Consider the following 24,486-nt stretch of genomic DNA (forward strand, 5'->3'; position numbering starts at 1 on the left):
CGCCCCTTCACGGACCCGTTCTCGGAGATTAACGCCCATGGAGATAGGCGTTTCTGGTCGATTATGCCCCTCTATGTGTATTAAATTATTATATTATCCCCTTCAAGAGGAATACATGATGAACATTTTGGATTAACACAAAGGGACTTAGTGGAGACATTGGTTTTCACACTCATCCCCAGATATGCTGTTCTTCCTGGAGCTACAAACTGATTGTCTCCATTATTTATCCCTTTCACATTGTAATCAAACTTGCATCATGTTTTGCTTAATCTGTGCTAATTGAAGGAAGGAAGCAGGTAGTATAATAATAAAAATAAAAGGTAAAAGAGAAACACAAAGGTGGACCATTTAACTGCAGTCCCTTTATAATACAGACTTTACTTCTCATCCTTGTATCTAAGATCCTCGGTATCTTATCCCAGACTTCCCGGGATTCTGGTACTGGCCAAGTACTGAGTGAAACTGCTTTGCTGATTCATAAGGAAGACTACCAGCCAAGAAAGAACTCTACTACTACTTATCATTTCTATAGCGCTACTAGACGTACGCAGTGCTGTACACTTGAACATGAAGAGACAGTCCCTGCTCCAAAGAGCTTACAATCTAATAATTCTCATACTACCAAGTGTGGCTTTGTACCTCACTTAATTCCTGCACATTGTCATGCTAAGCTATAGAAAAGCATTTGCACCAGGTGGTTAACCATAACAAGCATAAAAGGAGAGTATGAGATTTAGGGTTTTTAGCTATTTGCTCTGGTTGCCATACTGAGGTCCTTTTTGTTATGCAGTAACAGAATTATCCTTTGCTTTTATTTAAACATGGATACATGTGATACTTTGCTTAGAGCACTGGTTCCCAAACCTGGTCATGGAGGCACCCCAGCCAGTCAGGTTTTCAGGATACCCACAATGAATATTTATGAGAGATTTGCATGCACTGCCTCCCTTGAATGCAAATCTCTTTCATGAATATTCATTGTGGGTATCTTGAAAACCTGACTGGCTGGGGTGCCTCCGGGACCAGGTTTGGGACTATTACCTGGTTACTGCAGCCAGTACTTACATTCAAAAGTTAAGCACAGTACTTGAAATGAGAAGAAAATGGATTCCCCACTTGTTTTACCGATTTTGGGGAAAAAAATGTAAAAATCCACAGCAAGATTGTGAGTTCGGGCGAGCTTACTGTTCAAGAGGCAGTATGGTCTGCTACTCTCATGGAGGAGAGCATCCTGGCAGTCTCTTCCGCAGTTTAGGGGAATGGGAGGAGTGCTTGAGTGGACTGAGCAATGTAATTGACCTGGGGTCATATTTTCCCTCTGCCGGTTAGCTGAGTCTAGATGCGGGAAGATCTGCGGTCATGTTGGACTGGCTATGAGATGCTTTTCAGAGAGTGGACTCTTCCCTGCAGGTGACATCTTTAATTATCTACTTCTTAATTATGGTATCACTGCCACTCTTGATGTGGGGGAGCATCCAGAGTTTGCCTGGATGACTTTATTGCTAAACTTTCTGCTGGAACCTGATTGGATTATGATGTTAGAATTATGCCTTGGACAGCTGAGGGATCTGTTTGAGGGTGGTGGTCAGTGCCTTTTCCTGATTCCTTTATTGGACCCAACTCAGAAGAAGGGACTTATTGGGCCTTAAAACCTTGAGTCCAGGTTTTGGGTGGGACAATTTAATTTCCTTGTTTGTTTTGTATTATATGGTGGATAATGATTTCTTTATTATGGAGAAGGTGCAATAATTGTTTTGGCAGATCCCATAGTTAATCCTTAACTGGCTTGCTATATTTACTCCATTGCCTCTATAATATATATTTTTTTTCTTTTCAGATATTGCTTTACCTTATTCTTGGTCCTTGTACTGTGGACTAATATTTGATTTGTTATTTCCTATTTTCCTGGAGAGTTACTGTATAACGGTGATGGTGAACCTATGGCACGCGTGCCGTCACTGGTCCGCCCACTCGCCCTCCCTCCAACCAAACAAGCATCAGGCTGCCTGCTCATCCTCCCTCCCTCCCAGCACCAGGAACCCCCCTCCTCCTCTGAAATTTAAAAAGCTTACCGTCCTACTCCTCGGGGTTAAGGCGGTGTGCGTCGGCAGCAGCAGCAAAATGCTTGTTCTTCGTGCGGCACGCCTTTGGCCCAGAGCTTGAGACAGAAGGGAAGGCACGCCGCGCGAAGAACATGTGCTTTGCTGCCTTAACACCGAGGACGGTACGCTTTTTAAATTTCAGAGGAGGGGGGTTCCTGGTGCTGGGAAGGAGGGAGGACGGGTGGCCGGCCTGATGCTTGTTGGAGGGAGGGCGGGAGGCAGGCAGGCCTGGTGCTGGGAGGGAGGCAGGCAGGCCTAGTGCTGCTGGGTGGGAGGGAGGCCTGCTACTGGGTGCTGCTGCTGCTGGGTGGAAGGGAGGCCTGGTGCTGGGAGGGAGGCATGATGTTGGGTGCTGGGAGGGAGGCCTGCCTGGTGCTGGGAGGGCAGGGGGAGAGGAGGGTGGCTGGACATGGGTGGCTGGAGGGGAGGGCAGGGGGAGAGGAGGGTGGCTGGACATTTGTGGCTGGAGGGGAGCGGAGGGTTGCTGACATGGATGGAAGGCAAGAAATGAAGACGAAAGGAGGAAAGTAAAGAAATAAATGGAAAGGAAGCCCTGGAAACGGAGTTAAGAGGACAGATAGCAGCAGAATCGGATACTGGGCCAGCATGATCAGAAAAACAGTCACCAAACAAAGGTAGAAAAAATCATTTTATTTTCATTTTAGTGTTTGGAATATGTCCAATTTGAGAATTTACATCTGCTGTCTTATTTTGCACTGGGTATACTGGAGCTGTAACAGCTTACAGAAATGATTTATAATGAAAGAAAATCATGTTATTTTTTTCTCCTATACTAGTATAATATTTTCAGTGATGTCTGTTTATATGCGCCATGACTGGTGTAAGGGGTGTGGCTATCATAGGGGTGGAGTCATGTGGTGACCCCACCCATAATGAGTACCGACACTTTGCGATAAATAATTCGATTTTGGGTTGCTGTTTGGGCACTCGGTCTCTGAAAGGTTTGCCATCACTATAATATACCTAAATATTTAAGATTAGATGATTCCCAAACGCATTATGGCTGACTTTGTCCAGTTTATTTTGTATCCAGACAGTTCTGAGTATGAATCAATACAGGACAGTAAATGAGGTATGGAGTAGTATATATAGCATATCATCCGCATCGATAGTTTGTAGTGTTCATTGTGGAGTTTGATTCCTGCTATGTCTTGATTAGCGTGAATGGAGATTGCTAGGGGATGAAGGGCTAGGTTAAACGAGCGGGGAAGAGGGGACAGCCTTGTTTTCTACCCCTTTTAAATGTTGAATTTAGAAGAGGTGACGTTATAAATTTTTCCTGTTTGTTTTAATTCTATTCTTGTCCTTCAAATTTGAATTATTGAATGTGTATTACATTTTATAAATAAAAATTAAAAAAAATCCACAGCAAGAACAGGTCTAGACAGAATCTTGCTTGTATTGTAAATAAAATGTACAATTTTTGTTTAAAGTCAATTTCACAACTCTGAGTTACAAAAATATTTGATTCTATGCGTCTTTTGTCTTTTCAAAGAGCCACAAAGACTGAAAGGGAGCTCTTAAATTATTACATGATTACAGGGACCCTTAATGCTAAAACATACACTCCCTCACTATAATACAGTTGAACCCTAGTCTGCAAGGAGCACAGTGCATAAAGTGTTAGTGGAACATTCTGATTGGCTGAAGATCCAGAAATGCCTTAAAATGTACCGTAGTTTTCGGACTATGACGCACTCCCCCCCCCCCCCCCCAAATATGGGAGGAAAATGGGGGGTGCGTCTTATAGTCCGAATGTAGTTTTAAAAGCACCGTAATTCCGTTTTGCAAGGTCGCTCCCTCGCTTCATTTTGCAAGGTCCCTCCCTCCCTCCCTCGCTTTGTTTTGCAAGGTCCCCCCTCGCTCCCTCCAAATTTTAAAAGTTTTACCTGGTCGTGGTTGCGGCAGCAGCAGCAGCAAAAAGCATGCACGCTGGGCGCATCAGTCTTCCGTTCTGACGTCTCTCTCAGCTCTGGTCCTGCCACATCAGAACGGAAGACTGATGCGCCCAGCGTGCATGCTTTTTGCTGCCCCGACCACGACCAGGTAAAACTTTTAAAATCTGGAGGGAAGGAGGGGGGACCTTGCGAAACGGAGGGAGGGGGGACCCCTGGAAAACGAAGAGATCGGGGGCCCTGCATTTGGACAAGACGCACCGGACCATAAAACGCACCTAGGTTTTAGAGGAGGGAAAAAGTGCGTCTTATAGTCCGAAAAAAAGTTTTCCCCTATTTCCCTCCTCTAAAACCTAGATGCGTTTTATGGTCCGGTGCGTCTTATAGTCCGAAAAATACGGTATATTCTGGAGCACTTCAAAACCCTCTCACTGTACAAGTTACAGGCTTCACATTAATGTAGGAATCATGAACCTCAACTACACAATTCAAATACTGAACAGTCATAGAACACCTGAGAACAGGCGTTTAAGAGAGAATGTTCCAATCAAATGAGACATGGATATTGGGAGGGGGAATACTTTTTCAGAATTTCTTAAAGAATCTGCTGTACAAACTGTCCAGTCTGAGTGAGCTGTAAAACAAAAGCCAACTACCTAACAGAAAACTGAGAGCAGAAAACCTGTTTCACATGCAAGCTAATCCAATTTTCAGTTTCAGAACAGTGTGCTTAAGACAGTCATTGCACAGCTTATTTATAAGTTTGCCACCCACTAGCCTATTTTCTGCACTGTAAGCTCCTTCTCACCCAGGCTGTGGCTGTACATCAGTGCTTCTCAACCCAGTCCTTGGGACACATCCCCAGCCAGTCAGTTTTTCAGGATCTCCATAATATATGTGCATGAGATGGACGCAGAGCATGCAAATCTTACTTGAGAACACGGGGTGGGTGTGCATCGAGGGCCGAGTTGAGAAACACTGTTCTAGAGGTTATCAGTTATCCTCAAAGCAGTTCCTTAAGGGTCCCCTAGCCAGGCCATGAGACTTGCAGGATATTCTTAATGAATATGCATGAGAAATTTACATACATTGAAGGTAATTCATTAGACATAGCCTGAAAACCTAACTAAGGCAGTAATGTGGACCCATTTGGACACCACTGACTCATAATTCACTTTTTCTCAAGCTGGTGTAAGGCTCATTGAACACATTCCGATATGACTCTTAGAGGTACAGTCAACTTTGATATAACAATTATACGCTATAGTACAGGATTCTGTTATTACCTCCATTTTACAAGATGCTACTGCACTGCTCTATATGCTCAGATTAGACTATGTTTCTGTTTGTTTCCCCTCAACCTTAATCTCCATTAGATCATCTTCTGCTTAAGAAGATGCCGTCTTTCAAAAATTAACATGTCAGCTTCCCATTGTTCTACAATCTCTGCTGTGTATTTCGCTTTGGCGTCTTATAGAGTTTCCTAGATAGGGACACAGGAAGAACATTGGAAATGGTTATCTTGTTCCCACAGCTAACGGGAAGCTGAGTGCTTTCACAGTGCACATTCATCGTCATCTCAGATGTACCATTAATTCTGCCCTAGAGTCTCCTTACTCGGATAATCTTTCAAGGAGCAGGCAGACAAAAGCATACGCAGGCCACAGGATTTTACAAAGGGACTGTGACTGCCAAACTCAGATCCCAAAGCTGGCAAAGTCATATTAGAAAAAAAAAAAAAAAAAGACAATTGAACGTATAGTTTTGCAGTTGTGCTTCTAGTGACAGAGACTCAACCTTAAAATCTTACTGTTTTAGTGCAAAGATGCTCCTGTACATTCAACAGGCTTGAATTCTAGTAGCTATTTCATGGTGAGCTTTACATTTTGAAAAGCTACTTCCAGGGAGAGAAGGATCATTAAATGTCAAAAGCTTTAACCTTAAAATCAAGTGGCCTGCTAGTATCGTTTCAAGATACCACAAATGCTTTTCTTTGCTTACAATCACATTGCTCCATTGCCCTTCAGTGAAATAATTACATTATACACTCCATCTTCTCATGATGAAGGATTTTAATCTCTGCATGATGAGCATCACTTCCAAGGTGGTCTAGATTTTCCAGTATTCACGGGCACGGTTCTTGTGACGCACTTCGAGAAACTAGACGAGCGGGCCCGTGCTGGAGGGCGATGGTTTGGAGAGGGGCGAGAAACCGAGAGCGTCTCTCTCTGCAGGGGACTGAGAGACTGCCTACACTCCAGGTTCAAGTTGGGAGAGCCTAAGGCACTTTCAGGCTGCTGCGAAAAGGCTGCTGTCTTGTATTCTGGTCTGAAGTCCGCAAGGTTGGACATGGCTGACCGCAAGTGGACGGTTTTCAGGGGTAACTGCTTGGCGGAGCGGTTGCTCTGGAGCTTGGGTGTTGAAAGAGGGATCCAGAGAAGGGGGCGGGGCTTTGGTTTGTCCGCTTTCTTAACCCATGGCGCCTCCCATTCTGGTTCCTCCTTTTTTGGGCCGAAAAGCATTTCATCGCAGTAGGACGGAAAGCAATTCTTCAGCCTGCATTTACCAAGAAAAGAAAAAAGTATTCACAGAACAGGGCACAGTCAACATAGAGAATTAAACCTGAAATTTTTCAAGGCTAATTCATCACTTAACTTATAACAGAGAATAGGCACATTGCAAAGGAAGAAACACAGAATGAAGAGCTGATTCATTTCTTTACCAGACCAGTTTTATAAAAATTGACTTCAGGGTGCCCTGTTATGTTTACGTTATCATTAAATAAGCTACACAACAGAGAAACCAGGCTGAGTCAGATCAAGGTCCATCAAAGGCCAGCACTCTGACAGCACCGACCGAGTCTGATTCACAAAGACCCAGAAGATTCCCAACAGTAGATCAAATTTTGCACAGATCATTTCAGTGACTAATCTATGGCTTTCCCAAGTCTAGTTGGCCAATACATTTTGTTTAACTTTGGTGTAGGCTTACTTAAGCTGCATGTCTTTCTGTAGGTTTGACTAAGCTCCAAGTGGGGTAACGGATATATAAAATGCTTCCCATACTTCCAGGTCATTATGCATATGTCAAGATCCATGCATGACCTTTGTTAATATAAATTTTCCTAGGATTGACCATTTTTTTGCTGTATGAGGCAAACTCATACTTGCTATCCACTTTTTAGTGCTCATGATTGGATGCCAATGATGAGTAATAGTAAGGTCCAAGAATTCTGACCTGTTTAAGGATTCTGAATACCTACAACCTAAAACAGCCTGCAAACAGAGTACTAACCATATATTTGTTGAGCCCATAACAATGCTTAATCAAAACCACTATTCCTTCCCAAGACCACTGAGATAGATACATTAGATTATCTCCCCATGCACTATGCTACAGATACAATAGAAGCCATAGAACGACCTGAAAGTGTTTATTAGTATGATCCACCTGAAATTGCTATTACCTCAAGAGGGGTAACATCAGGATTAAGGCCCAAGGGATTGGGTAATATAAAGGGAATTCCATATGCCCAAATAATATATCACCTGAGAATGAAGTTTCCTGTCTTGCACCATACCTTCCAGCAATTTTTAAGACCAAAACTCCCCCTCTGGTTTGATAGCTTGCCACCTTCTGGAATGGATGATGACGAGCTTTGTGTCACCCCTCCTCAGAGGGGGTGACAAGTGGGGAATGTATAATTATACTACAGCAAGAGGCCCTCACTGGATGCCCACCGGAAGGGTGGAAGGCCAGATTTTAGGACTCAGGCTGTAAAAATACCAGCTAGGTTTAAAAATCTATGACTGGCTGAGCAAGGACTTGCTTTTCCTGCAAGTTAATATGTGTTCTAGCTTAAGACCTATCCACTGGAATAGTGGTGGGCCAAGCTACATAACTTTAAACAGCTGAAGAGCACTGATTAGGCCTGATATCCAGCTGATGGCCTTATAGCAGAGAGCTTGGACTCTTGGTGAGTCCTAATGAAACCTGGTGCAACTTCCAAATAGAGTGTAACACACATAATGAAGAAATTAAAGACAGTAATGATAAGAAGATTGGTTCATAACACGGAGTCTGTCTTTATAAGATGGCACTCAGATCACAAGATGATATGAACCTGATATATCCAATTTTAGATATCTTCATAAAAAAAAGTTGTTTTGTTCTTGTTTGGATGTTTGGATACCCGTATCTAAGGAAATGTTTACAAAAGGGAAATGTCTCAATCTCTCAAAATAGCTAGAACAGGAAAGGAGATGGTACAGATGGTACAGATGAACATCTGGCCGGAAAGTAAAGTATGATTCATAGATTGAGCAAGATTAGAAAAAAGTCCCTCTCAATAGACTTGTATGGGGACCAGATGGTATATAAGGACTGGTCACCCAAGCATATTTCGGAGGTTCTCCCCAACGCATCTAGGACGCAGAGCTCCGGTCAGCTGAATCCAGAATTTGTCTGATGAATGTATTGAATAGAAGACTTTATTTTGGTAAGAATAAACAAAATCCTATTTCTGAAAACTATCTTTGTCTTTATTTCTACTGTTTATCTATCATTTGCTCTACCAAATAATCCACACACAGGTGACACTCACTTTTCCAACTAATTAGGGTAGATTTTAATAATATATATGTGGGAACATAAATGGCCCAAAATACACCTAGATCCTGAAAGACAGAAAGCTGTGGTCATGGGAATAAGGTGTGAACTCCGCCTTCTGATGCCTCCTGAACGCCAATTCCCTTGGGGAGGGATACCACTAGAACCCAGGGAGGCGTTCAAGCAGACTGTGGAGGCGCAAACCCTCTCTCCGTCTCCATGGAAATGGGTTTCCCCGGGTCTTAGAGAGGGACATTAAAACAGTGCTACTTTTCAAAATTTCATTTGAATTCTGCTACGTTAGAGACCAAACGTGTTGGGAAATGGGCTTTGCAAGTTTTAACGTAGGACTTCCCCACTTGCTAAGCTTATTTCAAACACAACAGAATTTAAGACAATTTTCACATTTTTTTTCAGGTCATAAAGCACTTACCGCTTCATATGCAGGACGCACTAGGGGGTCCTTTTATTGAGCCGCGGTAGCCTTTATAGCGCACGGTAGAAATCAGCTGGTGTCTCAGCATTTACTGCCAGCTAAAAACGCTACCACGGCTCAGCAAAAGACCCCCTAGGCGCTCCCGCATTAGCTCTGCATTATCCAGTTAGCACTTGCTAATGTGAATACAGTAGCTGGATAAGCCTTCCGTACCCCCTCCTGGAAAAAAAACTAACAAAAATAAGTGTGCGATTAGCACTCATTGACATGCAAATTACCGCAAAACACTTTAACGTGTTTTGCATTAAGCCTTTTTCCCCCGTGTTATGCATGCATTAGCAAAAGTTAAAAGGACCCCTTAGTCTACATTGTCCGGCAACAGATTCTACAGCTTAATTATGTGGTACATTAAAAAAAAGTTCAATGAATTATTACTACAGCATACTTCTCGGCCAAGCAGGCATATTATGCTGGACAACTGGAGGAGCCGAAGTGTTGTAAATGTGAAGCTACGGATGCGTCATTGATACACATGTTTTGGACATGCCCACGTATAAGATATTTCTGGAATAAGATTGTAAGATATTGTGGGACCTTACTAAGTAAAGAAGTTCGACTAATGCCAAAGGATATAATATTGGGATTGGTGGGGGGTAGAAGATTATATGGAAGGGCAGGACATGCGTTAATATATAAAGCTACAATTATAGGAAAGCAGTGTATTATGCAACACTAGTAAAAAAACGCCCCGTTTCTGATGCAAATGAAATGGGGGGCTAGCAAGGTTTTCTTCAGTGTGTGCATGTGGGAGTGTGTGTGTCCCTGCCTTCTGCCCTTTCTCCCTTCCTCTCTGCTCTCCGTCCCCTCTGCTCTCTGTCCCCCCCCCCCCCCAGTCCTTCAGTGTTAAGTTTCCTGCTGTGCTGTGTTTGTTTGTTTGTGTTACAGAGAGTGTGAAGGCCTCTGCCCTCTCTCCCCTGTTACAAAGAGAGCAATTACCTGCTGTGCTGTGTTTTCCTTCACTGTGTTACAGAGAGAGCGAGGGCGGGGCAGACACTCATGGTGAAACCGGATATCTCTGCAGCTTCACACTTCCGGCTGGAGGCTTCATTAGAACGTTGGTGCTGCCTTTTATATATAGAGATTGGACTCGAGGAAGCACTCTCCTTTTGGCACTGGAGGAATGCCTTTCACGCTTTGCTGGTGGTTGAAGTGCGAGATGCCAGGCAAACAACTTAACGAAAGAAAACATTTTGGGCAACTTGGGAACCGTATATCCAGTCATTGCCGGGGCGAGCTCGTATTTTGATTTTGAACTCCATTTCGATATAAGGAAGGAGAAGGAAGTGATCTCTGTGTGAGAAGATAAAGGGGGGGGGGGATGGGTAGGATTAGACGGAAGGGGGAGGGAGGGTAGGAAATAGGGGTGGAGGCAGATCTAACAAACATATCTGACAGTGGTGGGCTATAAGGGTCAAAGCTAACCACTGCCGATTCTATTTGTGGTAGGGCATTGTGGGGGGAAGGGAGAGGGGGGATGGGGTACGTGTTGATACTTAGTTTCAATGTTGGATATATAAGGTTGTTGGGGGGGGAACGTATAAAGCATAAATATTTCAGTTTGTATGATGACAATATGTGCTTTGGATGTTTTCTCTTTTATTGAGAACTGTATATGTTATCGTTTGACATCAATAAAAAGATTTAAAACAAAACAAAAGTTCAATGATTTATTTTCAAACTGCTAGCCAGTTTCAGCAAGTGTTCTCTTGTATTGTTTAGAGAATAAACCACTGCTCCTTATTTGACAATTGTACCACTTTCATGATTTTATAAACATCTACCGTGCATAGGAACCAACTTTTCATGGATATTCCTGCTTGGTACCATTTACAGTAGGTTTTTATTTTATTCATACGCAGCTGTATGCTTTCTCAAATACATTTTTATATTGTTTTATTTTGCTGGATTGCTGTGTTTATATATTTCTACCTTGATTATCTTGGGCACGGTTTATGTTGCCATGGTTTGAACAGTTCATACAGTGCTCCAGTCAACCTGCATTTTATCTGGTACCTTCGGTTTGGTTTACATTGTTAACATGCCCATAAGCATCTTCCACTTTCATATTTGAGATTATATTTATTTTGCATTGGCCATTTTAGGTTTGTTGTTTTATTATATTACAAGCCGTAAAGCCTGTTACAACGGGCGACATTTCTGTTGTGTAATGAAATAGCCAAACGAGCAATATGTTTTATTTCTGAAATGTAAAGTGAGTGTGTATATGTGTGTGTGTGTGAGAGAGACAGAGAATGTGTGTGTATGCGTCTGTCTGTGTGAAAGAGAGAGAGTGAGTTGAGAGAGATTGAGAGTGTGTATATGTGTGTGAGAGAGACAGAGAAAGTATTTTATTTTGCATTGGCCATTTTAGGATTGTTGTTTTATTATATTACTAGTAAAACATACCCGTTTCTGGCGCAAATGAAACGGGCGCTAGCAAGGTTTTCCTCCCGAATCCCCCCCCCCCCCCAACTCACCCCTTCGGCGTTGTGAAGGTACTGACCGCCATTGTTGCGGACCTCGTCAACGCACGCCGCCGCCACCTTCAGTGTGCTGAGTCATTGGTTGTGAAGCCACTGACGCCATAGCTCCGCCCTCGACGTCATCACGTTTGACGCGAGGGCGGGGGCCCAACACAGTGATTTCGGTGGCTTCACCACCACGAACCCTTCGAACCGGAAGGAAGTGCCCGGAGGAACTGACAGTGACGTCAGTGTCCTCAGAACGTTGAGGATGACTTTTATTATATAGGATTTTATTCTTATTGTGCCATTTAGTGTTACTGTTTTGGTTGCATTTTTTCTTATTACTCGTTTGTCTTTTAGCTGTATGGCAACTGCAATTTTTATCTTACTCCTGGAAGTCTGGCCGCTCGGTCCTCTTTTTGCATATGATATAGGATTTTTATTCCCAGATAGTTTTTTCATAAAATACATCATTTTATTTTCAACAAGAGGCCATTCAGTTTCTCCTATCATGTTTCTCATTTACTATGCTCCATCTTTTTCTATTAGGTCATTCTCCTTGTCACGGTTTGCATTTACTGTGTGCAACTCTGGTCACTGCATCTTCAAAAAAAGATATAGCATATTTGAAAAGGTACAGAGAATGGCGACAAAAATGATAAAAGGGGTTGGGATGACATCGTGGCTTGGGACATTCAGCTTGAAGAACAGACAGCTGAGGGGAGATATGATAGGGGTCTATAAAAGACTGAGCAGAGTGGAATGGGTAGAGGTGAATCGCTTGTTTATCTAAAAAATACTAGGCCCAGGGGACACGCAATGAAGCTAGCTACAAAGTTGTAAATTTAAAATGAATCGGAGAAAATATTTCTTCACTCAACATGTAATTAAACTCTGGAATTCGTTGGCCAAAGAATGTGGTAAAAGCAGGTAGCAGGGTTTAAAAAAAAGGTTTGGCTAATTTCCTAAAAGAAAAGTCCATAATCCATTAAGCTGGGAGAATCCACTGCTTCGTTCTAGGATAAGCAGCATAAAATCTGTTTTACTGTTCTGGGATGTTGCCAGGTACTTGTGACCTGGATTGGCCACTCTTGGAAATAGGATGCTGGGCTTGATGGACCTTTGGTCTGTCCCAGTATGGCAATACTTATGTAGTTATGTACTTAGGATTCTGAATGGAACTTTGCTACTCTTTGGGGTTCTACATGGAATGTTGCTATTCTTTGTTTTTCTGCCTGGATTGGCCACTGTTGGAAACAGGATCCTGGGATTGGATTTTTGGTCTGTCTCAGTACGGTAACACTTATGTTCTTAAATATACACGTAATAAAAGAGCAAGTTTCAAGCACTACTTCCATTTTTTATTTATTACAACAACTTATGGAAGTGGAGGCGTTACTTTCATTTAACTCTTGTATTTTTGACTTGCTTCCCAATTTTCATCCTTACCTGCCCTTTTCCCCTGGTTAGGAAACAAGTGTCAGAGCAAGTTGCTTTATGCAGTATTGATGCTGGCATCAATCCACAGTCTGCAGCACAAGGCAAAAAAATCGGATGACTCTTGTCACAGCGTCACCACAGACCTTACTGCACAGACACAGCCAAGGGCTTTTCACCTGTCCATATGTGCCTGAGGGCCCCTTTTACCAAGCTGTGGCAAAAGAGGGCCGGGGCTGGTGTTGGCATATGTTTTACGTGCGCGCTGAGGCTCCCTTTTACCGCAGCTGGTAAAAGGGAAGGTCGCGCTTTTCTGAAGGAAATGGCCGGGTGGCAAGTAAAGCACTTGTCACTCAGCCATTTCGTGTGTGGGGGAGCCCTTACCGCTACCCATCGAGTTGGCGGTAAGGGCTCCCACGGTAACCAGGCAGCATGCAGTACTGCCCGATTACCACTGGGTACAGTCTGGCACAGCTGGGCTTACCACTGATTAGTAAAAGGAGCCCTTAGTAAACTCTATTTTAAAATCTGGAACATCCCATACTGGCTTCATAATGGGAGTCTGAACATTCCAAAAATTAACCCCAAAATTACCTTGTCCTCTTTACCTGAAATGATTTGTATATCTATTTACCTCTAATTTATTTTATATTTTTCTGTACTTTAAATGCAATAATACTTGTATTTCTCCTCCTGGAAATGGCAATCGCCATTACGGCATAATGTAAGCCACATTGAGCCTGCAAAGAGGTGGGAAAATGTGGGATACAAATGCAGTAAATAAAAATGTTCTGCATTCTTGTAATAAGTTTCTTTTGCACAGACAATGTAAAAGAGAAAGTTAAGTCCCTTCTCCAGCCCCCTTCTTGTGTCACCATTCCCAAAGCACAACAATGCATACAATGATCTCTTACCGATACTTTCTTGAGGTGCTCACTGGGCTGAGATGTTTTGAGGCATTATGATCTCTGATGATGCCGTTTGGTGTTTGGGGACTCCACAACAGTGGTCTCTGTTGAGTATCTTTCTCAGCCCATGGGGGGTCAAACTCTGGCACAGACACACGACCACTTCTGAAGGGGCTACTGAAGAGCGTCTCATCCACAAAGCAGGTGCTAGACTTGACACGGTAGCCACTTCGGCCCTTATGTGGCGACCGGAAGGCCTGGATTCCTGTGATTTTGAGGTCCGTTGACATCTTTACTTCAGGCTGCTGTTCTCCGACAACTGGCAGACTTGCTCCATGCTAAACATCAAGCTCGGCTCATTTTGTACGTACCAACTGGAGCCCTGCTAAGAGAGAGAACATTGCAGAAGACTGAAAGCCACTCTCACTGTTCTAGTACTTGTAACCTCATAAATGAAAAACTATGATTTATTTTATTGCATTTGTATCCCACATTCCCCCACCTATTTGCAGGCTCAATGTGGCTTACATAGATTTGGTAGCATAGTCATAACTGGATATCTGATACAGTTAGTAGTGTGTAGCGATTAAGGAAGGGGAGAGGGAAGAAGGAAGAGAGTTGTCACTCCCGCAAATGCCACCCATTCTTCCTATCCGTCATGTAAACGTATTCTATGCTACTACTGATCATTTTGTAATCGTCTCTCTTGTACTATGTAAGCCACATTGAACCTACCTACGGGTGGGAAAATGTGGGATACTACTACTACTTAACATTTCTAAAGCGCTACTAGGGTTACTCAGTGCTGTACAATTTAACATAGAAGGACAGTCCCTGCTCAAAGAGCTTACAATCTAAAGGGATACAAATGCAATCAATAAATACTTAAAATTCAACACAGGTTCAAGAAAAAGGCACACATTTCAAATGGAGGACTAGCCTAGTGGCTAGAATGGGTTCAAATACTGCTTCCTGGAATGCTGGGCAAGAAGTGTCCCCCCCTCTACTGCCTCAGGGACACGTTTACGGCAGGGGCGTAGCCAGACACCCAATTTTGGGTGGGCAGAACTCCGCCTTGTTTCACACGTAATTTGGTCTCTCTCGCCTGCATGCCATATGTTCTCTCAAACATCCCCCTCCCCCGCATACATTTTAAATAGCAGATTTTCACTGGAATGAGCAGCAACTAATACACACTGCTCATGTTGGCCCCACAGCCTTCCCTCTGATGCAACTTCCTGTTTCTGCATAAGCAGGAATACATCAGAAGGAAGGTTGCAGGGCCAGTGCGAACAGTAAGTATCAGTCGCTGCAGGCGAAGATCTGCTATTTACAAGGTCTGCAGGAGGGACAGTTGGGAGTTTTCGGCTGGTGGGGCTTGGGAATCCCTGCCAGCCACATTAGAGATGTGCTGCTATTGGATGGGCCTGAGCCCAAAGTGGATGGGCCTGGACCCACCCTTGGCTACGCCACTGGTTTACGGATCTCAAGTTGTTTTTGCAATAAGGTGCGTTATTTGCCAATAATAAAGCTTAATACAGGGTTTTTTTTTTCCCCATATCATATAAATACAAATGAGCTGTGAAGCATGCAAACGCATGGAAAGAACTACTCATGAAAGTTAAGGCCACCTTCAAGGACAAGCTTTGATAAGTGATTTAAGTGACATCATCCAAGGGAGCCTGAGCAGGAGATTTGCTCCAGCACTTTCCAGAACTTTGAGAAAGTCTCATTGTGCATCTGTTCCTGCCCACCGTGCAGGGCTCCCCTCAGTCTTAAGTTTTCTGTGAAGCCAAATGGATATGTTTTGCGTGACGCTTGCCTCAGAATGCCTTTTTCAGGAATCGGATTTGGTTTTTCCTCCCGTGTAAATCCTCTCATTGTCATGCAGACTCTTTTTCCCCGTTAGACATCCCTAGATAGGTTGTAGAGGTGTCTTTCAAGTTTTATTTTCTGGTCATTTGCCCAGTATAGGCCATTTTAGGCCTTAGGCTCCTGTCTGGGCATTTTTTCATCACTGAGTCACTTGATTTCACTGTGGCTATTTTTCAGGATAATATATCTAAGATGACCCCAGCAGCTTCATGAGGTGCTTCTGGTACAACAGGACCATATCCATAATGGATACTCAAAAGTAGCGGAGAGATTAAATTAATTCTTTGCTTCGGTCTTCACCAAGGAAGATGTGGCAGAAATACCAGGTGTGCAAGAATTCAATGCTGATGAGTCCGAGTAACTGAATCAAATCTCTGGAAACCTGGAAGACGTAATGGGACAATTTGACAAACTGAAGAGTAGCAAATTGCCTGGACCGGATAGTATTCATCCCAGAGTACTGATAGAATTGAAAAATAAACTTGCACAACCAGTAGCGTTCCTAGCGTCGACGACACCCGGGGCGGATCGCCGATGCACCCCCCCCCCCGGGTGCACGCCGCGTGCGCCTGTGAGTTCGAATCGCTATGCTAAATTCTCTCGTTCGCTGCAGCTCCCTCCCTCTGCCCCGGAACAGGAAGTAACGTGTTCCGGGGCAGAGGGAGGGAACTGAGTGAACGAGAGAATTTAGCGTAGTGATTCGAACTCGCAGGCAATAGGCGTGCGCTGCGGCACCCCCCCCCCCCCCCCCCTTGGTACGCCACTGTGCACAACTATTGTTAGTAATATGTAATTTATCTTTACAATCAAGCATGGTACCAGAAGATTGGAGGGTGACCAACGTAACGCCAATTTTTAAAAAGGGTTCCAGAGGTGATCTGGGAAATTACAGACTGTTGACCCTGACGTTGGAACCAGGCAAAATGGTAGAGGTTATAAAGAAAACAAATTACAGAGCATATACATAAACACGGATTAACGAGACAAAGCAGCATATTTTCAAAGCACTTAAGACTTAAAAGTTCTATAGTTACCCATCCCTGCAAGAATTTAATGGTACATAAAAGAAAATTCTGGTCAGCTCCCTCAGTCTCTTTCTGGATTTGAGCCACATCACTGTAGGCAAGGAAGGAATGGAAGCTGAAACTTAGAACACTCTGGTGTGCACATGTAAGATTTGTCTCTGATTTCTGGCACTAGGACTAGGGGACATGCGATGAAGCTACAATACAGTAAATTTAAAACGAATCAGAGAAAATGTTTCTTCCCTCAACGTGTAATTAAACTCTAGCATTCGTTGCCAGAGATTGTGATAAAGGCGGTTAGCTTAGCAGAGTTTAAAAAAAAAGGTTTGGCCGGCTTCCTAAAGGAAAAGTCCATAGACCGTTATTAAATGGACTTTGGGAAAATCCACTATTTCTGGGATAAGCAGTATAAAATGTTTTGTACATTTTTGGGATCTTGCCGGGTATTTGTGACTTGGATTGGCTACTGTTGGAAACAGGATGCTGGGCTCGATGGACCTTTGGTCTTTCCCAGTATGGCAATACTTATGTACTTATTTTCATGGAACTCAAACTATATACTGTAGTTTCTTAAAAGAGGGTGAAAATATTTATTGCTGTATTGTCACAGCTACACAATCTCTCTCTCTCCTATGGGGTCCCAAAATTTGCCTATTACTATGTCTTAGTCTAATTTCCTTTGCTCAGTTTAATCAAGTCTTAACTGTAGCACTTCTTTCTGAAGTAACAAATAAAAGTGAATTGATTTAATAGGAAGTGTGAGCAGCTTTCAAAAGCCACTTTCTCTTCACCCGATAAAGAGCAAAGCTCTTGAAAGTTAATGACACATGTATTAATTCAGTCTAATAAAACTCTTTACCTGTCAGTGGTTTACTGACTTTTTCAGTGTATCCACTTTTAAGATGAGAGACTCAGAATGGATTCGCTTCTATCAATATTGCTTATTGTCTTTCAATTAAATACATCAATCAAACCATAAAAGGGAAAAGAAACTCCATTAAAATGGCAGCTCAAAAAAGACATAGTGGAATTGGAAAAGGTGCAGAGAAGGGCGACAAAGATGATACAGGGGATGGGATGCCTTCCCTATCAGGATAGGCTGAAGAGACTGGGGCTCTTCAGCTTGGAGAAAAGGCGGCTGAGGGGAGATATGATAGAGGTCTATAAGATAATGAGTGGAATGGAACGGGTCGATGTGGAGCGTCTGTTTACGCGTTCCAAAAATACTAGGACAAGGGGGCAGGCGATGAAGCTGCAGTGTGGTAAATTTAAAACGAATCGGAGGACATTTTTCTTCACTCAACGCGTAGTTAAACCCTGGAATTCGCTGCCGGAAAAGGTGGTTAAGGCGGTTAACTTAGCGGACTTCAAAAAAGGGTTGGACGGCTTCCTGGAGGAAAAGGCCATAGAATGTTATTGAATGGACGAGGGAATAATACAGTATTTCTAGGATGGGCAGGACAAATTGCTTGCTCTTTTGGCCGCTGTCGGTGACAGGGTGCTGGGCTCGATGGACTCTTGGTCTGTCCCAGCATGGTGATGCTTATGTACTATGAAGAAATGCTGCTGAAAGGAGCATAGGGAGTGAACAGGAGACTAAAGAATGAGGTACCTGAACAAGAACAGTGGTAAACCCGAGCAAGGAATCTGGAAAAATTAAGATAAGAATTTTAAAATCAATCCAATAATGAACAGACAACCAATGTTCTGTATGAAGATGAGATGTGACGCTATCCAATTTCCTTGCACCTTGTATCAATTTACTGCAGTGTTTTGCGCTAAATTGTTATCGGAAAAGTTAATACTGTGGTAAACCATGTAGAACAGAGTTGCAATAGCCAAGACGGGACATTACAAGGGAGTGGATGAGAAGGACCTAAATAAGGAGAACTGTACAAGGCACATCTGTCTCAGGGTAAAGAAAGGCTTCCTAAAAAAGGCACAAGTATGATATTTATTGTGAGTCAGATAATATATCCACCTGAAAAAAAAGCTTTTACAGGGGCTATGCTTACTGAAACACTCCGGGCTAAGCTATAACTTTTTTTAAAACATGGTACCACCTTTGATAGTCTGTATTGATGAATTTGAATAAAGTATCTTTTCAGGTTACAATGCTCCAAAAACTGCACTGGCTACCAATCAAAGAACGCATCACTTTCAAAATCTGCACGACTGTTCATAAAATTATTTACGGCGAGTCACCGGGATACATGACAGACCTCATCGACCTGCCAACCACGACCACCACAAAATCTGCACGATCATACCTAAACCTCCACTACCCAAACAGCAAAGAACTCAAATAATTACCACGTAACCTATGAACTGACCAACTTCCGCAAACTACTAAAGACCCATCTCTTCGACAAGATATACCACAAAGATCAAAACGTGAACTCCCACATATATCCAGAAATGTTAAGTTAGCCTGTTGTTATGTCACTATCATGTATTCCATTACCATGTAACCCAAAATCTTATTGCAATACTAAATGTCTATTCTCTTCTCATTTCCACTATCCATGATGTATTGTAAGCCACATTGAGCCTGCAAAGATGTGGGATACAAATGCAACAAATAAATAAATATAAATTCACCTATGCAACCAGCTTTTCCTACCTAAGCGCACAACTATGGAATGCACTGCCAAAAGCAGTAAAAACTACGCTCGACCACCTAAATTTTCAGAAAGCACTAAAAACAGACCTGTTCAGAAGAGTATACCCCACCGACCCAACATAAAAATGCCTGTTCACCTGCGACACAATGCAAGCAAAGACCGTAATGGACATTACCTGACTCTTTTTCCCCCCTTTCCCTCTCTAAGTTCCCCCCAACTGCTGTACCCCATTATACCACAATATCACTTTGTATTCATTCATACCATGTATTTGTTCAGACCGTAATCGGTAACGCCGTTAACGGTTATATGTAAGCCACGTTGAGCCTGCAAAAAGGTGGGAAAATGTGGGATACAAATGTAACAAATAATAATAAAAAAAAAACCAATGGGTCATGCCAGATTGATGGTGGCCAAGCAACACCCACCAGTGATTAGGATACTAGATATTCCAACAGCCACCACCAGTTCTGGTACTGGGATTAAGACATGGAGGAGCCAATTTATATATGAGAACTTGTATGGTCTCTAACCCAGAAAGGTAGAAAATCAAAGAAGACAACAGAAACTGATTGGAGATGGCGCAATATTCTCCAAGAAATGGAACTTCTACGCTGGAAAATGGGCTTTTCCTTAACAGCAGACTGGATGACCCACTGGTCTTTATTTACGCAGGCCCTCCAATCCACTTTCCCATCCCCCAACATCAAAAACGTTCCCGGTGGCCCAAGTGAGTCATCCTACCTCAACCCCCAAAACATCTATATGGCCCAGTGGACCACCCCCTCCACCCCAAAAAATGTCCCTGGTGGTCCGGTGGCCCACCACCTGGTCACCAGCCTCCTGGCACTCTAAAATTCCACTTTGAAAGTTGGGATGCCCATTTGATTTTGCCTCCGCACTGTCAAATTAAAAAAAATGGTGGTGCCTGACCCAGTGTAGTGCATTCTGGCCCAGAATGGTAGTGGCTGATGCTGTATGGTGTATCCCACTACCATTTTTCAAGATAGTGGTGCTGAGGCAGCAGTGAGAAGCCATCATTCCTGCTTCACAACTTTAAAGATATGCAGAGAGGGGGTGGGGAATCTGGCCCACTTCAACTGCCAAGGTTATTGAGGGATCAGGGGCTGGGGATCCAGGCAGGCCAATTTAGGCCACCAGAGATGTTTTGGAGTCAGAGGGTAGGGTGTGGGTCCAGGAAGCCCCCTTTGGGAGACATGATACCTCCATTCAGGAAATCTAGACTGCCCTAATTTGACTATTTTGAGTCCTTTAGACTGTAAGCTCTTTTGAGCAGGGACTGTCCTTCTTTGTTTAACTGTACAGCGCTGCGTAACCCTAGTCGCGCTTTAGAAATGTTAAGTAGTAGTAGAAAGAGAAGTCTGGGGCATGAAATTCACACTAGGGTCCCATGTGTGCATGCTGCCGGGCTGCTTTGGCCTGTTAGTACACTATTTTTGCACAAAGCCAATCTACCGGCTACTTAGCTACTACATTGGGGAGGTGGCTAAGTTTTTGCTTGTGCTAGAAAACTGTGGGCTAAGTGTTGGCGTAAAGCTGTAAAGCAAATATACAGCACAGACCCAAAAGTAGGAAGTGTGGACGCTTGTGCCTGGAATGAATGATTTCCGAACACGTTACCTACCTGTTTCATGTTTTGCCGCCTCCTCTTCTATTTTATTCTAGATCCCCTTCTTTTATCTACCCTACAAGGCGGGAGGACGCTAACCATTACGCATACCTCCGATTCTCTACCTACACGGCTACGGCCATGGCTCCGACTGGAATCCCGCGTGCGGTCAGCGGTGCAGGGATTACCTGGACATTCTGACGCAATAAACGCCACAATGGTGGGCGTGGCCAAGGAGGAGGCGCTTAACCAGTAGCAGCCGCTCACTAAAGCAGTCAGGGCTATGGAAAGCCACATAAATCCTGGGATTTCATTCGTTTCGTTTCGGGATCCTGGGGGGGGGGGGGGTTTACCAGGTCCCCTAATTAGCTACCAGCTTTTTACACCTGCTTCAGTTTTAGCCAATCATTCCGCCCTACTGTCCCTCTCCGGGTCCAAGTCTAAGGAGCAGCTCCGGGATTGGGAGGCTGGAGGGAGCGCACGCCATTCCCAGGTATTGACGTCCCAAGTAGAGAACGACACGGCTGAATTCGAATAGACCGTAGACGTCACATTCTCACAGCAAAGTTTTGTTCTAAGGTACAAAAACTGTGTCCCGCGAATGAAAGCTTTCCCTGCGGCAACGTTCCAGCAATGCACATTAGATGCAATAATATCTTCAATTTCTTTATTTTTTTTTAATCTTAAATGTCTTTATTAGATGCAGTATTAGTGCAGATGTGTGATGTAATCTAGTGGCCAATGCCAATACAGCTCAACTAACATAAGAACATATGGGTCAGGGTCATGATTTGAAATACTGCCGAAGAAGGGCAACCTTCGAAAGCTAATCAAGAAATGTATTAAGTTATGTCCAATGAAAAAGGTATCATCTTATTTTCTTTTCCATGTTTTATTTTGTTTGATTTCTATTGATAACCTTTGATACAACCTAAGCAGTTTACTAAATATTAGATGACCCATGAATGTCCTTTCCCTTCGTCCCTTTTTTCACTGTAGGAATCCCAGGCTTTTCAAAAACTGTTGTTCAGATTTTATTCATTTTTATTTCAATTTCTATAAACTTGCACGCCCAAGTTATAGAATAAGGGGTTTATCTGCTCTTCTAAAAATAGCATACATATTAAAAGTGTATTATTAATAATGAGAAAGGCAGAAATAAAAGGGGTATATGTTACTTCTTGATAAATTAGATAACATGGAAGACAGGGACAAATCATGACATAATCCATATAGAAGTCCAGATGGCTCGCACCCCCCTCCAGTTATATAAATAAACCCCATTGACAATAATTGTGTTAAGGCCCTAATTTGATGCTTACGCCATGGATGGTAACATGACTTGTTCAAGTTCATAAAAAGCATGAGCAGAATTTGAACCTTGACTTCCCTGGTTCTAAGCCCACTGCTCTAACCACTAGGCTACTACTACTACTACTACTTAACATTTCTAGAGCGCTACTAGGGTTACGCAGCGCTATACAATTTAACAAAGAGAGACAGTCCCTGCTCAAAGAGCTTACAATCTAATAGACAAGTGAGGCTAGGGCTTCCCAACACTGTCCTAGAAATTCTGCACCTTGTGGGTTTTCAATATGCGTGAAAGCTAATCAAGAAATGTATTAAGTTATGTCCAATAAAAAATGTATCATCTTATTTTCTTTTTGCCAGCCTCAAATGTCATACCCAGCTCCATGATAGCAGTATGCAGGTCCCTGGAGCAGTTTTAGGGGGCGCAGTGCAGTTCAGGCAAGCAGACCCAGGCCCATCCCCCCTCTACCTGTTACACTTATGGTGAAATGTGAGCCCTTCAAAACCCACTGTACCCACATGTAGGTGCCCCCCTTCACCCCTTAGGGCTATGGTACTGGTGTACAGCTGTGGGGAGTGGGTTTTGGGGGGGTTGGGGAGCTCAGCACACAAGGTAAGGGAGCTATGCACCTGGGAGCAATTTATGAAGTCCACTGCAGTGCCCCCTAGGGTGCCCGGTTTGTTTCTTCGCATGTCAGGGGGACCAGTGCACAATGAATGCTGGCTCCTCCCATGACCAAATGGCTTGGATTTGGTCGTTTCTGAGATGGACGTCCTCGGCTTCCATTACCGGCGAAAATCAGGGATGACCATCGCTAAGGTCGACCTAAATTTTGCAATTTGGGCCTATCTGACTGTATTATCGAAAGGAAAGATGGACGCCCATCTTGTTTCGATAATACGGGTTTCCCCGCCCCTTCGACGGGATGTCCCCAGAGAGCTTACAATTTAAGTCTGTAACTGAGGCAATGGAGGTTTAAGCAACTTGCCCAAGATCACAAGAATTGCAGTGGACAATTTAACACTAGCTTCCCCAGTTCTCAGCCTGCTGCTCTAAGAATACAAGAATTGCCATACTGGGTTGGCTCAAAGGTTCATCAAGCCCAGTATCCTGTTTCTAACAGTGGCTAATCCAGGTCACAAGTACCTGGCTGGCAGGATCCCCATTAGACTACTCCCTCTCTACACTACCATAGTAACATAATAGATGGCAGCAGATGACCTGTACGGTCCATCCAGTCTGCTCACTGGACAAGAAGATAAACTCATAGTATAAAGGTATGCCGTGATTTGTCTTTTTGCCATTTTCAAGCACAGACCATAGAAGTCTGCCTGGAACTGGCCTTGTAACCTACTCAAACTCTTGCTGATTTTCTTCATGTTCAAGGCAGGGCAAGAGAACGATGAAAATCCTTACAACAATGAAACAGGACCCAGTGAAACTTTCCAATAAACGCCTACTAGTAGAATATAGTCAGCCATGGAGTCTGTGCCATAAAGAGCAAATATCACGCCCCTGATCCAAAACTTTACAAGTGGTTTTTATCTTTAATTTTTTAAAAAAGATGCAATGATGCATGCAATTCCCCTGAACTTTATCCAGCACCATTCTAGAAACACTTTCCCTATCCAATGAGGCATAAAATCAAACTTTCATTTTGTGTGTGTGTTGTGGGTAATTTGTATTGTGTTGGGCACCTATGGTATAATTTAGAAAATGCAGGATCCGAATCCATTAACGCAGGACGAAACCCCTTCATCACATCAACACTGACCTTTCAGGCGACACTGCAGGCTGCTTAATCGCGTCCCGGTCCCAGGTTTCGTAGCAATGAGAGAGAGCAAATAGCAACACAACCTGGCGCAGCAGGACTGAAGCATCTGCAGCCGCCAGGCCACAAGAAGAGCAAAAGCAAGCGGGGGAGGACGGACACCCGCCCCAGCCCCGGAGTATGGACGAGACCGTGTGATAGAGGATTCCTTCGGGTCCAGCTATACTCAAGGTATTTTGCTTTATTCTGGGCCGGCTGAGGTGAAGCCCAGGGGCACCTAAGTGCACTTTACAGCTCTTCACCTCCCCCCCCCC

At 43.5% G+C, this 24,486-nt stretch overlaps 1 protein-coding gene across 5 annotated transcripts; it reads right to left on the reverse strand.

The window, feature by feature from the left end:
* Positions 1-4,353: 4,353 nt before the first annotated feature.
* On the reverse strand, positions 4,354-24,401 carry RITA1 (RBPJ interacting and tubulin associated 1). Of its 5 annotated transcripts, none has more exons than XM_030219291.1 (3): positions 24,176-24,401; positions 13,942-14,320; positions 4,354-6,577 (listed from the first exon to the last, which is right to left on the reverse strand). In XM_030219291.1, exons 2-3 carry the CDS (start codon positions 14,223-14,225, stop codon positions 6,115-6,117), a joined length of 747 nt encoding a protein of 248 aa, XP_030075151.1. In that variant the 5' UTR covers positions 14,226-14,320; positions 24,176-24,401; the 3' UTR covers positions 4,354-6,114. The 5 variants fall into 5 exon arrangements, with proteins under 5 accessions (XP_030075151.1, XP_030075148.1, XP_030075150.1 ...); XM_030219288.1 differs by having other exon boundaries at positions 13,942-14,317; positions 24,176-24,400; XM_030219290.1 differs by lacking the exon at positions 24,176-24,401 and adding an exon at positions 21,105-21,256 and having other exon boundaries at positions 13,942-14,317.
* Between the last annotated feature and the right edge of the window lie 85 nt (positions 24,402-24,486).

Source organism: Microcaecilia unicolor, chromosome 11, assembly GCF_901765095.1.
Source record: "Microcaecilia unicolor chromosome 11, aMicUni1.1, whole genome shotgun sequence".
Classification (NCBI taxonomy): domain Eukaryota; kingdom Metazoa; phylum Chordata; class Amphibia; order Gymnophiona; family Siphonopidae; genus Microcaecilia; species Microcaecilia unicolor.